The sequence below is a fragment of the Henckelia pumila genome, unplaced genomic scaffold, assembly GCF_033568475.1.
Source record: "Henckelia pumila isolate YLH828 unplaced genomic scaffold, ASM3356847v2 CTG_461:::fragment_3, whole genome shotgun sequence".
Classification (NCBI taxonomy): Eukaryota; Viridiplantae; Streptophyta; class Magnoliopsida; order Lamiales; family Gesneriaceae; genus Henckelia; species Henckelia pumila.
The window spans coordinates 13,438,249-13,454,663 of NW_027331831.1; the positions used below are offsets into that span (position 1 = coordinate 13,438,249).

Consider the following 16,415-nt stretch of genomic DNA (forward strand, 5'->3'; position numbering starts at 1 on the left):
ATATGGGTTATCCATTAAAAAATATTACATTTTATGCCAAAAGTATTACTTATTATTATAAATATGGGTAGGATTGATCCATTTCACGGATGAGACCGTCTCACAGGAGTATTACTCTTAATTATAAAAATGTCAACTTTTAAGTAGTGTTTGAGATTGTTTCCATAAAAACGCCGTGAGATTTTCATTCTCAAATTTTGCATTTTTTTAAAAAAATCCAAAATACTTCCTTAATCTTGTTGGTACATGAAACGTATACGGTATAACTATGACTTCTCCACACTTTTTCCCTTTTGATGATTATTTAATTATAAAAATATCATATTTACTCTTATTTTTTGACATTAGATAAATATTAATTTATTTATGAAACATCGTTCTTATATATTTTATTTTATCATTTATTTTTTAGTTTTTTACTTTAGTTTTTTTGTTTTTGTCGTTATAAAGAAACCGAACTGCAAGCACCGAAGGCGTGTGCTAGTATTTTATTCGTTTGTGAGTTTCATCTCACTGCTTCACTCACACACGAGGCGATGCTGCGTTCCGGTGCGATACAATTCCTCATTCAATCTGCTCAGGTGGGGTTACGAATCCATCAGAATCATGTTCTCCATTCCAATTTTGATCAATACGATTTGCAAATTTATATGTATCGGAAACAAAAAAGCTGCTGGAAGTCTCCCCGATTGTGAAGTACTCTGCATTATCGTTGTTCGTCGAGCGTTTTTATCCAGCTCTCTCCAGGTAAAACTTATTGATTTCTATGTTCGAAGCTCTCGTAGGTATATTTTGTTGTGGAGTATTCTGTATTCACGACTAGGAGTTGTAATTTAGGATATATCATGTTTGATGTAATACTATTTATTATAACTGGGAAAATTATAACTAATATTTGCGGTCTGAATAGTGGATTTATTGTAATTACGTTAGAGGTTATATAGGTAAGAACCGGAAGTGCCTAGGATGTGTTTGGGTTTTAATGTTTTATGATGATTGGAGTTAACTTCAAATCTATCACCTCTAAACCTGTGCTAGAACGTGTTTTCATATTTTTTGAATGTTGCATATCTTAGGAAATGTCTTTATGCACTTTGTTTTCCCTCTTTCAAAGATTTCAACATGACAAGGGCACCAAAAACTGGCTTCTGCGTCCGATTACAGAAAGTAACTTGCAGCTGTTTGCCCTTGTTTCAATATGGCTCTCAAGCAAGGTATGTGGTGCTTGATATTATTGCCTTAGCAACATCCATATTTTGTTCAAATGTTAAATGTATCAATATTCAGATACACGATACAACTCCGCTATCAGTCGGGGCGTTAAAGTTGTTCGGGGATGAGTTTATAAAGGAGCAGCATTACACAAAGAGGGATCTGTTGGACGCAGTAAGCTCTTTATCTTGGTAATTTAGATTCTGCTTCATTTTCGTCTTAAGCATGCTGGTTGATGAACAATCTGCAGGAGATTGTCTTATTGCAGGTAATTTGTTCCTTATACCGTTGAACTTTCATTCGTTCTTTGTTTTAGTCTTTCATTTGTCTGAGCCGAACAAGTCTCCTTTCAGGTACTGAAATTTGAGATTGGCACATCACATCTCGCCTTCATAATGGTAGAAGAGCTTCTCAGTCAATTAAAGTAAGCTTCAATAATATTATTCTATCATTTTGCCAAGTTTGAGTTTTTCGAGTCGTTATTAACACTCTTTTTTTTCGCTCTTTTTTCTATGATGATGAATTAGAGTTGTTGCCCGAGTTGGGGAACATGTGAATTTTGAAGTTTGTATGGATGTTCTGGACCTGCTTTATGAAAAGGAAGCGACGTCGCTTTTGTACAACTCTCCCTGTTTTCTTGCTGCATCAATATTGGCATGTCTTTACATTTCTTCAGCTGCAGTCAGCCTCACCTCACGTTCTGTTTCCTTTTGAAGATGAATGTTTTAAGGAGTGTTCTACCCCCGCCCTTTGCAGGTCGTTGTATATGTTATTTCAGCACCTTCACAGAGGTTGGAATTCCCCATTCTTCCTTGGGGTAAGATTCCTAAGATTGTGCACAACATTAATATAACTAGTATAAGTGAAAACATGTGGTTTGCTGAATTTTTTAAAACTAATATATCTTTAAGTCAACACAATCCTGTTGTTAATTACCACCAACCTTTTCTTGTCAAGAATTACCACCAACACGATCTAAATACTCAAGTCAAATCCGGCAAGAGAATCTGTTACAGTCAATTTGAAGTTCCAAACTGATGATTCGAAATGGACCAAAGTGGTGGAATCGTTCAGTATCTATCACTTTTTTTAAAGCATGATTTCGTGAATGCATACACTTATCTCATATTTGTTAATGTTTGGTAGTCAAATTTGTTACCTCGTACAAAGAAGAGGAAATCCTGTATTGTGTCAAAGGCATCCTAAAGCATATCTTTGAACCTCAAGCAGAGTAGGGAGATCAAAAAGATGAAATTGTAAAATGAGGTATCCCTGTATATCCTAGTCTTTTAGCCTTTTGGGTAAAACTGCTCTATGGCTCTATGTATATGATTCCAATACGAAAGGGGGAAAAATACGATTCTGTATCCCATTGTGTTTTGGAAACTTTATCCTCATTAAGTTTTTGGCTGTCGTTCTTCCAGAGAATCAAAATGCTAATGCCCTTATACAACCATGTGCTATTCAACTTCTGTTTTGTGGAGTGGGTTGATGAGATCCTAAGATTGAATCCGATGATCTTTATTCGTTCTTAAATGCAGAATCCATAAAAAATATCGTGAACCTCCCTCCCGTATAAGAAAAAATATGGATATGTTGAAATCAACCCAGTTTGGTTGTTTGCCAGATTAGATTTGAATGCTCTCATTGGAAATATTCTTTTGGTGTGTTTTGTTATTTCGACGAGTTATTGTGTTTTCAAAAGATATTTGACCTAAATTCTTCTCATGTATCTTGTCTCGTCTTGTCTTTTTTTTTTTCGAAATATTTTATTAAATGGGTATGTATCTAGCCTAGCCATTTGCTCTATACGTTCTCTTTTTTTAAAAAAATAGAGAAAATCGAGGTGCAGTTATATATGTTAAGAAAATAATATTTCGGAAAATTAGTGAGCTAATTATCAAGTTTTAAACTAAGCAAAGTCGTCTTAAACCTCTTTGATTAAGATTAACCATGCTCGCTCCGGAATCGGACCTATAACCAAAATTTTTCAACTTTTTAACTGCACTTGGCCAATTAACAAAGTTCATGCCATTATCAGCTTATTTTAATCAACAAATGGCATTCTTTTAGTCAAACGTATAATGCGACCCCTTATATTTGTGTATAATAAAACATAATAACATTCATATAGAGTTGTCAAAATGAGTTAGTGAGGTCAAAATGAGTTAGTGAGGTCGATGAGTCTTTTAGATGAGTTGGGAGAAAACTAATTTAACATAACCCAACTCACTTATTTTAGTTGGTGGGACGGGTGAACACGATGGACTTACATGTAATTTGATGGGTTGTGGCTGAGTGTGGGTCGACCCGTTATTTGGTGGGTTGAGAAATTGTCGACGCAACTCATCTATTTCATATGATGAGATGAGTCAACCCGAGAGACTTGATTCATTTTGAAATGTATATACCAACATAGCAAATACTTTAACCTAAAAAAAAAAAAAAAAACCATATGCTTTAACCAATGTGAGGGTTGAGATTTATTTGACCATATCTTGGCATATTTCGCCAACGGTTGGTCTATTGGTTATTAGAGGGCTGCAAGTCTTTGGATGTGGACCAATGTATATGGCTAGACCAGTCAATTTGGCCATATGAAAAGATTAGCCGCCAATCAGCACGCATTACGTAAATGTTATAACTATATACATAAAATAATATTATGATATTATAATTTTTTATTATATCCAATTAATTTAATTTGAAATGAAAGGAAAATGATATAAATATTAAAATATCTATAAATATATTAAATATTAATTAATATATATCAAAGAATTAAAGAATTTTTTTTTAATCTTTCAGAGGGGGACACCCAGTCTTCTATCGTGTCTTACTCATTGGAAGTCTTTTGCAGGTGAACATACTCATTTTATCCTCTTCGATTATTCTTTGCAGCTTTGTTGGGAGTACCTGCGTAATTCTCAAACCTCTATCTTGCTTCAGCGCTTCGGTGGCCAAGATATCTACTACACGATTCTGTTCTCTATAAATATGCTTCACTTGTACTTCTCATTCTCTATCCATCATAGATCTGCACAAGATTATCAGATTTAGTAGAGGAGAGAAAGGTAACACGTAGTTATTTAACAACTTAGTTTCCATCTCTGAATCCATCTCTAGAATCATCTTCTTGTATCCTTTCTCCCAGGTTATTTCCAAACCTTTGTACGCAGCCCATAATTCGGCTTCATCAATTGAGCACGATCCGATGTTGTGTGTGAACCCTACACCAAATTCATTCCTCAAAATTCCTCCTCCACTCGCTTGTTGTCCTTGTTGTTTACAACTTCCATCCACGTAAAGAGAAATTTAAGTAGATTTAAGGAGATGAAATTATAATGTGATGCGAGAAATAAATCGACTACCTGAATCAGTGAGATTCGGGTGATCCACCAAATTAGGAGATCCGTGTAGTGACCCTGCATTGAATCACATACTAACTGACAACAATGACATGTATTAAGCTTAATTAAAACATAATTAATTAACAGATTAAAACGTGCGAAAACAGAACCCATATAATGCATAACTGAGTACAAAAGTTCAAGGCTTAATACTGTAGTGATACAACCAAATCGAGACAACTAGAAAGTAAACATTATACAGCTATATCGAATCCTGTTGTATAATAACTCCTCAAGGCTCCTGATCCCTAGTCCTGCCTCGAACTCCCAGCTCCGTCCATCATGCGACCTGCCCCGTGGAATATGGTGTCCAAGATAACAACTAAGACGTGAGCGAATAACGCCCAGTACATAAACATGAGTAAACATAAGTATATGATGCATGCAACCGTGATGACTGGTAACGGGTCATCTGACAAGTCATGCTCAGTACAGGCGCCACATGAGTGTTGTAACCTCACAGATCAACCTCTGGGTAAAACCACACTCGTCTAGAACACCAGAATAGTCAGACATACACGTTCCCGCCGTCGCGGTACTCTCAGTGACAGACTATCAAGTATAGAGCTGAGCGGCTCTATGATCTGGGTATAACAAGTTACAGGCTCAACGTGTATGTGCACATGACATATGAATATGAAAAACAGTAAAACATACATCATGCCACATAATAATGTCAAATAAATGCAACATACAAACATGTATACTCGCTGACAATCTCAGTCAATGTGTATGTATCTCTAGGCTAGTTCAAGTCTAGTAGGACCTAGGTTCCAAGACTATATTCAAAATTATACTGTATCACTATACAAGTTCTATAAGCCTTAACTAAGCTAATAAGTACTCCCAAAACTTACTAAGATTTCCGGACCATACCTTCGTCCGTAGTCAGCCCTTTGGAGTCGCTAGTTCTGGAGTACTATAGCAACACCTTGTTATTCCAGAACTTCTCTATAAACCGATAGGTCCCTCAAGTGTATATCTCACATTATATAACTGAAGAAGAAAACTCGGGAATTCTTAATTCAAAATGACTACAAATGACCCCTATTTATAGGTCCCAAACTCGGCCACGTTCGGAGCCTCCGAACTCGGGTTCGGAGCGTCCGATCCAACTCCCTGCTTGCATGTGTGAAACGTCTGGTTCGGAGCATTCGAAGTCAAGATCGGACCGTCCGAACTGCTCTATGTCCGACACTTGTCAAAATTCATGGCTTAGTCATCGTGCATTGTTGGCTGAATGAGTTCAGACCATCCGAACAGGGTTCGGATCGTCCGATCCTACCTTAACTCCGAAGTAAATATGCTCATCATCGGAGCTTCCGATTCATAGGGTTCGGACCGTCCGAACTGGGTTCGGACCGTCCGATCCTGTCCAAACTTCGGAAGTCCAATTTTTTACTCTGAAACCCGTTTAAACCCTTGAATTGGTTAATTACTAACCCTTAATTATGTTTAACATATTATTATCTTAAAATGGAATCTGGGTTACTACATTCTCCCCACCTTTAGATATTTCGTCCGCGAAATAAAATCTAAAGACAAATCAAGATAATAATATGAAACATCAAACCATGTTTTATTACAACAAACTGTAATTACATATATACATTGTAATCAAAAGTACAAAGCAAACAACTCAGGATATTCTGTCTGTATACGGCTCTTCATCTCCCAAGTTGCTTCCTCGACGCCTCGGCGCTGCCACTGTACCATCACAAGTGGTATAGTCTTGTTCCGAAGCACTTTCTCCTTCATGCCTAGAATACGAAGTGGCCTTCAACATACGACAGATCTGGCTCTAGCTGAATGTCAGTAGGCTGAATAATATGTGACTCATCAGCTATGTATTGTCGAAGTAACGACACGTGAAAGACATCATGAATACTGGAAAGATATGGCGGTAACGCTAACCGATAAGTAACATCTACAATCTTTTTCAGTATCTGAAAAGGTCTAATGTATCGAGGTGATAACTTGTCTTTCACACCGAACCTCATCACCTTCCTGAAAGGTGACACTCGCAGAAAAACATATTCACCAGGTTCGAAATAAAGTGGCCTGCGGTGAATATTAGCATAGCTCGCTTGTCTATCCTGAGCAGCTTTAATCCTCCTCTTGATCAAATCTACCTTGTTTACAATCTGTTGCACCAATTCGGGACCCTCAACTTGTCGTTCTTCTACCTTATCCCAGAATAACGGAGTACGACATCATCGACCATACAATGCCTCGAAAGGTGCCATATCAATGTTGCGGTGATAACTGTTATTATAGGAAAATTCGATCAAAGGTAATTGATCCTGCCAAGACAAACCAAAATCCATCGTCGAAGCACGCAACATGTCCTCAAGCGCACAAATCGTCCATTCAGACTGCCCATCAGTCTCCAGATGATATGTAGTGCTCAGACTCAGAGTGGTACCCAAAGCCTGGAGAAAAATACCCCAGAAACGTGAGGTAAACCGCGGATCTCTATCACTAACTATGCTCACTGGAATCCCATGCAATCGCACTATCTCCTGGATGTATAAGCGTGCCATGCGATAATAAAAATACTCCTGGTTATAGGGCATGAAGTGTGCTGATTTCGTCAAACGGTCAACGACGACCATAATAGCATCACACTGACGTGAAGTCATAAGCAAGTGGGTGACAAAATCCATAGTCACGTGCTCCCACTTTCATTTGGGAATCTCAAGATTCTGCAGTAATCCACTTAGTCGTCGGTGTTCATCCTTGACCTGTTGACAAACTAGACATCGAGAAACAAATTGATACACACTCCGCTTCATCCCTTTCCACCAAAATCTGGTTCGCAAATCCTTATAAATTTTCATGATTCCAGGATAAACTGACAATCGACTTCTGTGAGCTTGAGAAAGAATATCATTCCTGAGCTCCACATCATCAGGTACAACCACTCGATTCGATAAGCATAATAAACCATCAGATCGATAATGGAATCCAGATGTATTTACTCCATTGGCTAGACGTGCCAAATGCTGAGTCTTAACATCAGATATCTTAGCATCTTTAATCCCAGAGTACAATGCTGGCTCAGATAAAATAGTATACAAACGAATTCCATTTCTTCCTTTCTTGTACTGTAAAACTCAGTGAACAATATTCCTGAATCATATGAGATAAATTACTAGTCTGAAGTGCAGAAAGTCTCACCTGCCGACTCAGGGCATCAGCAGTAAGGTTGGCAGAACCTGAATGATATTTAATTTCACAGTCATAATATTTCAATAAGTCCATCCAACGTCTCTGTCGTGTATACAACTCCGCCTGAGTGAATAAATATTTCAGACTCTTGTGATCCGTAAATATCTCAAACTTCTTGCCATATAAATAATGTCGCCAAATCTTGAAAGCAAATACAATGGCGGCTAACTCGAGATCATGCACTGGATAATTCGTCTCACGCGTCTTCAACCGCCGAGAAGCATAGACGATAACATGACCACACTGTGAGACCTCGGTTCTAAACATCTAAACTCGATTTAAACAATAACTAAGCATACAAGATCCAAGATTAAAAGCACTAAAATTTTTATTTTTTTTGAAATAGTGCCTCGCTCGATCGGTAAGATCTTACCGATCGAGCGAGCAACTTAGAAAAAGTCACTGCCCGAGAAAACCAACAGCTCCGCTCGATCGGTAAGATCTTACCGATCGAGCGGCCACCAAAATTGCAAAACAGCAACTCAGCAAAAGGACCTTCGCTCGATCGGTTAAATCTCGCCGATCGAGCGGTGACAGCTCCGAAGCACAAACCAGCAGAAAACTTGCTAGAACTTAAGCCCAATACATTCAAAATACCATCATGCATTACAATCACAAATTCTCCAATTAATACATGAAATTCTGGTGTTCAACAGCTGCTCAAAAGTAGAGAACATGCAACAACAACATAAAGACGAAGTTCGATAACTAAACATGTTCTAACATAACTAGGTTAACATGCTGAAATCGACTTCTAAACCGAGTCCCACGACTAACTCTTCCTCTTGTTGCTAACCGGGCCTTCGCTGACTCGATCCTACCCCACCTGTTGCCAAGTACACATACCAAACAAAGCAACAGCCGGATAAACCGGTGAGAAAGACATTCCCAGTAAAAGCAACATAACAAGTAATATATAAACAACATGCTATCAAAACAACATATTCAAGTCAAAGCTAATGATATGCATGTCTTTAAAACCAGGATATCAATTATGATAAACAAGGGAGTGCTGCTGTGCTTTTGGGATCCCGAGGATGAGATCACGCAACTACTCACCGACTCTCCCAATCGAGGTGGTGCCATGTATCCCAATCCTCTAGACTTTGGTGCGATTATGAGAAGTATGCTGACACTAGGTGAACTTCTACAACCTAGGCCACTCACAACATAGCCCCCAAACGTCTAAACAAAAAGGGCTGTTCTGCCCGCTGAAATCAAAGTTGGCTCAAGATGAATGCATAACAAAACACAAAACATAAAATATAAGCCACATAATAAAACTCAATCAATCGACAAATACAAGTTTCACATACTAGAACAAGTATTGATGCAATATGTGATTTTAAGGAAAACTCGAGAACCAACTGTCCCGAGTATGCTATCCCACTAACGAAGACTGCTTTTACCTTTCAATGCAGTAGTTCCAACTCTGGATAAGCTACAACAAAAAATTGTATCAAAGACTATACAATCTAAACAACAACTACGGTTCAAGGTAAATCTCTTTACCGTTCTTCGTCCAATCTCTTAATGATTAAATGCTGTTAACACCGGGCTTGACAAACTCCAAAAGAATCTGTTCAGATACAAATAGATGATAAAAAACGACGATCAATTCACAAGTCAAAGATCAGCAACTCAAAAACGGTTCAAATCTTCAAAACTCAAAACGGCGGCATAAACGGCTATAACTGAACAAACCGGGAGTGCAGACAGCAGTTTAATATCGATATCAACTCATATCAATGCTAATACAACAATAACAAGGCAATTCCAACAAATTCCAAAAACCTCATTTTCGAAAATGGCTTCCAAAAATCATAACAAATCCGAACGTCGCTCTATTTCAAAACCGACAGATAATAAATGATCAGAACTCTGTCAAGAACAACATACTCGAATCTTAAACGATTCTAACAACATCCAAAAAATAGAAAGTATCCGATCGTAGAAAAACTTACGATATAACGGAGCTCTCGCTGCAGTGATCGCTAAACTGCCTTCAGAATTAAATTCCAACGGACGGATCGAGCTCGGAGAAAAATCCCAAATCTTGAAATCTCAAAAGGGCGCTTTAATGGAGGTGGCGTGCAAGGAGGAAGAAGATGGAGAGAATGAAGACTAGTCTCAAGTCAAGATAATATATTAAACTCCAAAATTGCACTTTAGTCCCTGAAATTTCCTAAATTTGCAAAATAGACCATGATCAAAATCAAGTGGCTCTTGAACTCTGGAACTCTGATTATCTCAAATAAGTTCATTTAAGATAAAAAATGGGGCGTTACAATTCTCCCCCTCTAAGAAGAGATTTCGTCCTCGAAATCAGTAAGAATCGCAACTCATAAGATAGAATAAGAACTAAAAACAGTAAGAAAAACTCACGTCATCCGAATAACTCAGGAAAACACTGTCTCATGTCGGATTCTGTCTCCCAAGTCGCTTCCTCGACCCCGTGACGGCTCCACTGCACTTTCACCAACGAAATCAACTTGGTTCTGAGTTGCTTCTCCTTCCGATCAAGGATCTGAATCGGTCGCTCGAAATAGCTCAGAGTCTCGTTTAACTCGGCTTCGTCAGGCTGAAGAATATGAGAAGGATCTGGATGATACTTTCGCAGCATAGAGACGTGAAAAACGTCGTGAATATCAGATAAAGACGGAGGAAGTGCAAGTCTGTAAGCAAGATCTCCTATCTTCTCGAGAATCTCATATGGACCGATGAATCTCGGAGATAACTTCCCTCTCTTACCAAATCAGACAGTACCTCTGAAAGGAGAAATCTTTAGGAATACACGGTCTCCCTGCTCAAAAGTCAGAGGTCTATGTCTGACATTCGCATACTTCGCCTGTCTATCTTGAGCTGACTTCATTCTCAACTGAATGATCTTAACTTGCTCTGCCATATATCTAAGCATATCCGGTCCCAAATCAGGTGACTCTGACAATTCATCCCAAAACAAAGGAGATCGGCACTTCTTGCTGTACAAAGCCTCAAAAGGCGTCATACCGATACTCGCTTGGAAGCTGTTGTTGTATGAAAACTCGACAAGAGGCAAAGAATCTTGCCAAATAGTGCCAAAGTCTAGCACTACCGCTCGCAGCATATCCTCTAATGTCTGGATAGTCCACTGTGAATGTCCATCTGTCTGAGGATGATAAGCTGTACTCAGATGCAATCGAGTATCAAGTGCCTCCTGAAGACTATGCCAAAAGTGCGAAGTGAATCTAGGGTCTCTATCTGAAACGATCGACTTCGGCACCCCATGTAATCTCACAACATTGCTAACATACAACTCAACCATCTGATCATGACGATACGTCATCCTGTACGAAATAAAACAAGCAGACTTCGTCAATCGGTCAATCACTATCCAAATAGCATCGTATCCTCGAATGGATTGTGGTAGCTTCGTGACGAAATCCATAGAAATGTGATCCCATTTCCATTCAGGAATAGATAGACTGTGCAACAGACCACCCGGTCGCTTCCTTTCTGCTTTCACTTGCTGACAGTTCAAACACCGAGATACAAACCTCGCAACATCGCTCTTCATTCTCTTCCACCAGAACTGGTTCTTCAGATCGTTGTACATCTTATGACCTCCAGGATGAACACTGAACTGACTCCAATGAGTCTCTCGGAGAATACGTTGTCTCAACTCCGAAATATCAGGCACAACAATACGGTTATTCATGAACAAAACGTCATCTCTAACCTGGAATTTAGACTGATGCCCCGATCTGACTTTCTCCACTGAAACCTGAGTGCTCGGATCAGTCTTCTGTGCTTCTTTGATCGCAATAAACAACTCCGGCTCGGCTTGAATAGCAAACACTCTGATAGTCTCCCTATCTGTTTCAAACTCTAAACCAGAAGTGCAACAATCATCAATCAACTGAGAAACACCAATAGTAGAAAGAGATAAAGAACAAAGCTTTCGGCTCAAGGCATCTGCAACTGCATTCGACTTTCCCGGATAATATTTGATTTCACAGTCGAAATCCTTCAATAGATCTAACCATCTTCTCTGTCTCATATTCAGTTCTGCCTGTGAAAACAAGTACTTAAGACTCTTATGATCAGAAAAGATCTCAAATGACTCACCGTAAAGATAGTGAGGCCAGATCTTCAGAGCAAAAACAATCGCAGCTAGTTCAAGATCATGAACCAGATAACGAGTCTCATGCGGCTTCAGCTGCCTAGATGAATACGCTATCACATGCTTATGCTGCATAAGAACACAACCCAAGCCTCGATTAGAAGCATCACAATAGACTGTGAAACCTCCAGTACCTTTTGGAATAGCAAGAATCGGAGCACTGGTCAGTCTCCTCTTCAGATCAACAAAGCTAGCCTCACAATCTGCAGTCCAGATAAAAGGCGCATTCTTCTGAGTCATCTGGGTAATAGGCTTGGCAATAGACGAGAAACCCTCGATGAATCGGCGATAATAACCAGCTAAACCCATAAAGCTTCGGATCTCAGGTACTGATGTCGGTCTAGGCCAATTCATAACCGCTTCAATCTTGCTGGGATCGACAGAAATGCCATCTCCAGAAATAATATGACCGAGAAAGACAACTCGATCCAACCAGAATTCGCATTTATATAGTTTGGCAAATAACTGCTCAACTCGCAAAATCTGCGAGACGATTCTCAAGTGCTCTGCATGGTCATTACGGTTCTTCGAGTAGATAAGAATATCATCGATGAAGATAATGACGAACTCATCTAAATAACGCTGAAAGATACGGTTCATCAAACCCATAAAAACCACTGGTGCGTTAGTCAAACCGAACGACATGACTATAAACTCGAAATGACCATACCTCATTCTGAATGCGGTCTTAGGAACATCTTCCTCTCGCACTCTTAGCTGATGATAACCTGACCTCAGATCAATATTTGAATAGACAAAAGAACCCTACAGCTGATCAAAAAGGTCATCTATTCGGGGTAAAGGATACCTGTTCTTGACTGTAGCTTGATTCAATTGACGATAGTCGATACAGAGCCGCATAGAACCATCCTTCTTCCGAACAAACAGAACAGGAGCACCCCAAGGCGATACACTAGGTCTGATGTATCCTTTGGCAATCAAATCCTCAAGCTGCTCCTTCAACTCTCTCAATTCAATAGGTGCTATACGATAAGGAGCTTTGGAAATAGGTTGAGTACCTGGTACCAAATCGATGCTAAATTCGATCTCTCGAATAGGCGGCAATCCAGGAACATCTTCCGAAAACACATCCGCAAAATCTCTAACAACTGGTATATCAACCAATTCAGGGCTAGATTTCAGTAAATCAACTGCATAAACCAAAAATCTTTCTACACCTCTCTGTAACAAACGAGTCATAGATAACACTGAAATCAAAGGAACTCTAGATCGAGAACCCTTACCAAAGAATTTCCACTCGTCTGCCATTTCAGGTCTGAACCTGACAACTTTCAGAAAACAATCGACGGTTGCCCTGTACTTGGTTAAAGCATCTATACCGATAATACAATCAAAATCTGACAGCCCAAGTACAATACAGTCGAACTCTAAAATATTTCCCTCAAAACGGAGTTCACAGTTCCTGACTAATCTGACAAAAATAATTTCTCCACCCAAAGGTGAAGTAACAGCTACTACAGTAGTCAAGACATGCAATAACACAAATTTCTCAGAGATAAAGGAATGAGATGCACCTGTATCTATCAAAACATGAGCAGAATAACCAAAAATCGAACAGTTACCTGCTATAACATCGTCCGGTGCTGCCTGAGCCTGATCCTCTATCAGAGCAAAGACACGTGCCTGCTGTCTCGGAGGTTGGTTCGTACTAGAGTTACCTTCCTGTTTGTTCTGTTGCTGGGGCTGGAAGGAGTGAACTGCAGAAGACTGTCTCTCAGGCTGTGTTGTAGGTCTAGATGAACTCCCACTCTGAGCTCGATATCTACTAAGCTGAGGGCACACCTTAGAGAAGTGTCCCGGTTGCTGACAGGTGTTGCAGTTTTTGAAGACTCCCACACACTGTCGCGTATTCAACTCTGCCTAAGTGAATAAATATTTCAAACTCTTGTGATCCGTAAATATCTCAAACTTCTCGCCATATAAATAATATCGCCAAATCTTGAGAGCAAATACAATGGCGGCTAACTCGAGATCATGCACTGGATAATTCGTCTCACACGTCTTCAACCGCCGAGAATCATAGGCGATAACATGACCACGCTGTGTCAGAACACATCCTAAACCCTGACCAGAAGTATCAGTGTAGACAACATAACGTCCTGATCCAGAAGGTAGAGCCAGCACAGGTGCAGTAGTAAGACATCTACGCATCTCGTGAAATGATTTCTCACAATCCGAGGACCATATGAAGGCAACATCTTTCCGTGTATGCTGTGAAACGACCCTAACTCTATAATTAATAAATAAATATGCGGATTTTTTTTTATATATACTTACTAAATAAAATATGCACATATATGCCCATACATATATGCACAGAATAAAAAGATAAATAAATAAATAACTTAAATAAATGACTAAAATAAATAACTTAAATAAAAATTGCATTCTTTAAATAAAATAAATATCTGAGTCAAACATTTAATTAAAAAAATACTGCATAAATAAAATGATTAAAGTTTGCATGCACTGACAATATTCAATAAAATATTCAAAACTCACAACCACTGAAAAATAATATAAAATGTGTAACGTGCTGACATAATCAAAAACATGCAATGTGACTCAGACATCTATCACGGTCACGGGGTCACTGCATGTCCGCTCATAGGTCCTCGCCGCCGGTAGGAACTACATCCTCCTCTACGAACTCACCTGCACCATACCAGTGTAGTGAGCCTAGAGGCTCAACATGCTAACATAACAAGGGTTTGAAAATAATTTAAAACAATTAAATACTAATACATAACATATACATAAATGAGCATGCTTAAAAATATCATAACATGACATAACTTAAAATAACATAATACATGAACATTGTTGAGCAATTAATTTTCTAACATCGCATGGTTGTATCCGTAGTGTAACCTTAAATCATACATTAAATACTGATCAGCGTGGAAACCAACGTACGTGGCGGTGACGAATCACCTCTTAAATTGGCAGTAAACTGCCCTTCAATAGTTCACATATGGGGACGAATCCCCCTTAAATTGTCACACTACTTCAACTTCCAACATAAAATATTTTCTTTTGCTCAACCTTAAACATTTAATTATGCATAAAATTATTTCATGAATGCATGTACTTAAATAAAAATGTGTTTCCTTCATATATATTTAATTTAATTTCTTACTATCATATAAATATTAAAATAACTTCAATGCATAAAATAATTAAATATATATTCAGGACACATGCAAATTTCTCATGGATTGTACTGGACTGCTGGTCCTAACACTCAAGCCCAATTTCTTAAATCTGGCCCATTAACACTGAGACTGGCCCATTAAAATTGAGACTGGCCCATTAACATACTTAAGCCCAATAAAATTGTTCTAAGCCCAAATAAATTTATTAAAGCTCATTAAAACATTCTAGGCCCAATAACAACTTAACCTGGCCCAATGGGCCCAAAAGTCCAAAGACTGGCCCAATAACTTTTATGGGCTCAAAAGCCCATAAAATTAATGGACTAACTTAATTAAAATTTTAAAAGCCCAAATAAAATTATTTGGGAGTCCAAATAATTTTATTTCTAATTAATTGGCCCAAAAACCAATTAATTCATAAAATATTTTAAAAATAAAAAGACTCGAGCCCGGCCCACCAAACCCGGACCCGGACCAACTTAACCCGACCCACTGCCCTACTGACCTGACCCGGACCACAGACCCGACCCGGAACCAAACCCTAACCCTAAACCCGACGCCCCCCCCTTCCCCTTCTCGGCCGCCGCGAGCAGCAGCCCTTCTAGGGCTGCTGCCGCCCTGCTCCGGCCGCCCCTGGCCGGAGCTTCGCCGCCCAGACGTAGCCCACGTCTGGGCGGTCCTAACCTGGTCACAACCCCGACCCCATGCAGCCCCAAGAACTACAGCCGAAGCCTCTTCCAACGAACCCTACACTGCACTCACCCATGGCCGAACTGCACCAGCTGGGTTCCTGGGCTCGTTTGGCTCGATCCACTCGAGCCATTCGAGTCTAGGCAACCCTCAACCATCCTAACCCCTTCGACCAGCAGTGTACATCACATGGCTAAAGAAAAAAACGATGAACAAACATTAAATCAAGCATGAAAAGTGTCTCAAGCCATCGATCCAATAGTTTTCTGAAAATTTCTTTGAAGAACATCGATGCACACGCACACACCCGTACATACACTAGTACAATACGAAAAATAAAGAAGGAATCATGCCTTTCACCGAAAAACGAAGAGAAAACGAGCGTGGGACGATTTCGGGACGACGGGGCGATGACAACCGACTTGGACATTCAAAAACCGAGGCTATGGTGACTTCTTTGGGGTCTGCTCGATTGGGGGGATGATGAACAGTGGGGTTTAGGCGGCTAGGTGGTTTGGCCGATCGGTTTTGGGT

General features: G+C 39.4%; 1 protein-coding gene across 10 annotated transcripts in view; it reads left to right on the forward strand.

Moving 5' to 3' along the window:
- Positions 1 to 492: 492 nt before the first annotated feature.
- Positions 493 to 16,415, forward strand: part of LOC140871729 (cyclin-J18) — a 28,633-nt gene continuing 12,710 nt past the window's right edge. For 3 of the 10 annotated variants that reach the window (XR_012147739.1, XM_073274401.1, XM_073274402.1), the window contains exons 1-7: positions 493 to 747; positions 1,077 to 1,214; positions 1,288 to 1,386; positions 1,463 to 1,480; positions 1,566 to 1,636; positions 1,740 to 1,866; positions 1,969 to 2,029. Coding sequence is in view for 6 of the 10 variants with exons in the window: in XM_073274401.1 (XP_073130502.1) it covers positions 607 to 747; positions 1,077 to 1,214; positions 1,288 to 1,386; positions 1,463 to 1,480; positions 1,566 to 1,636; positions 1,740 to 1,866; positions 1,969 to 2,029 (655 nt within the window). In the remaining 4 variants the exon portion in view is untranslated. Of the gene's footprint in view, positions 748 to 1,076; positions 1,215 to 1,287; positions 1,387 to 1,462; positions 1,481 to 1,565; positions 1,637 to 1,739; positions 1,867 to 1,968; positions 2,832 to 16,415 lie in introns of those variants that run through there. The other 7 variants (XR_012147737.1, XR_012147738.1, XM_073274400.1 and 4 more) reach the window with 6 other exon arrangements.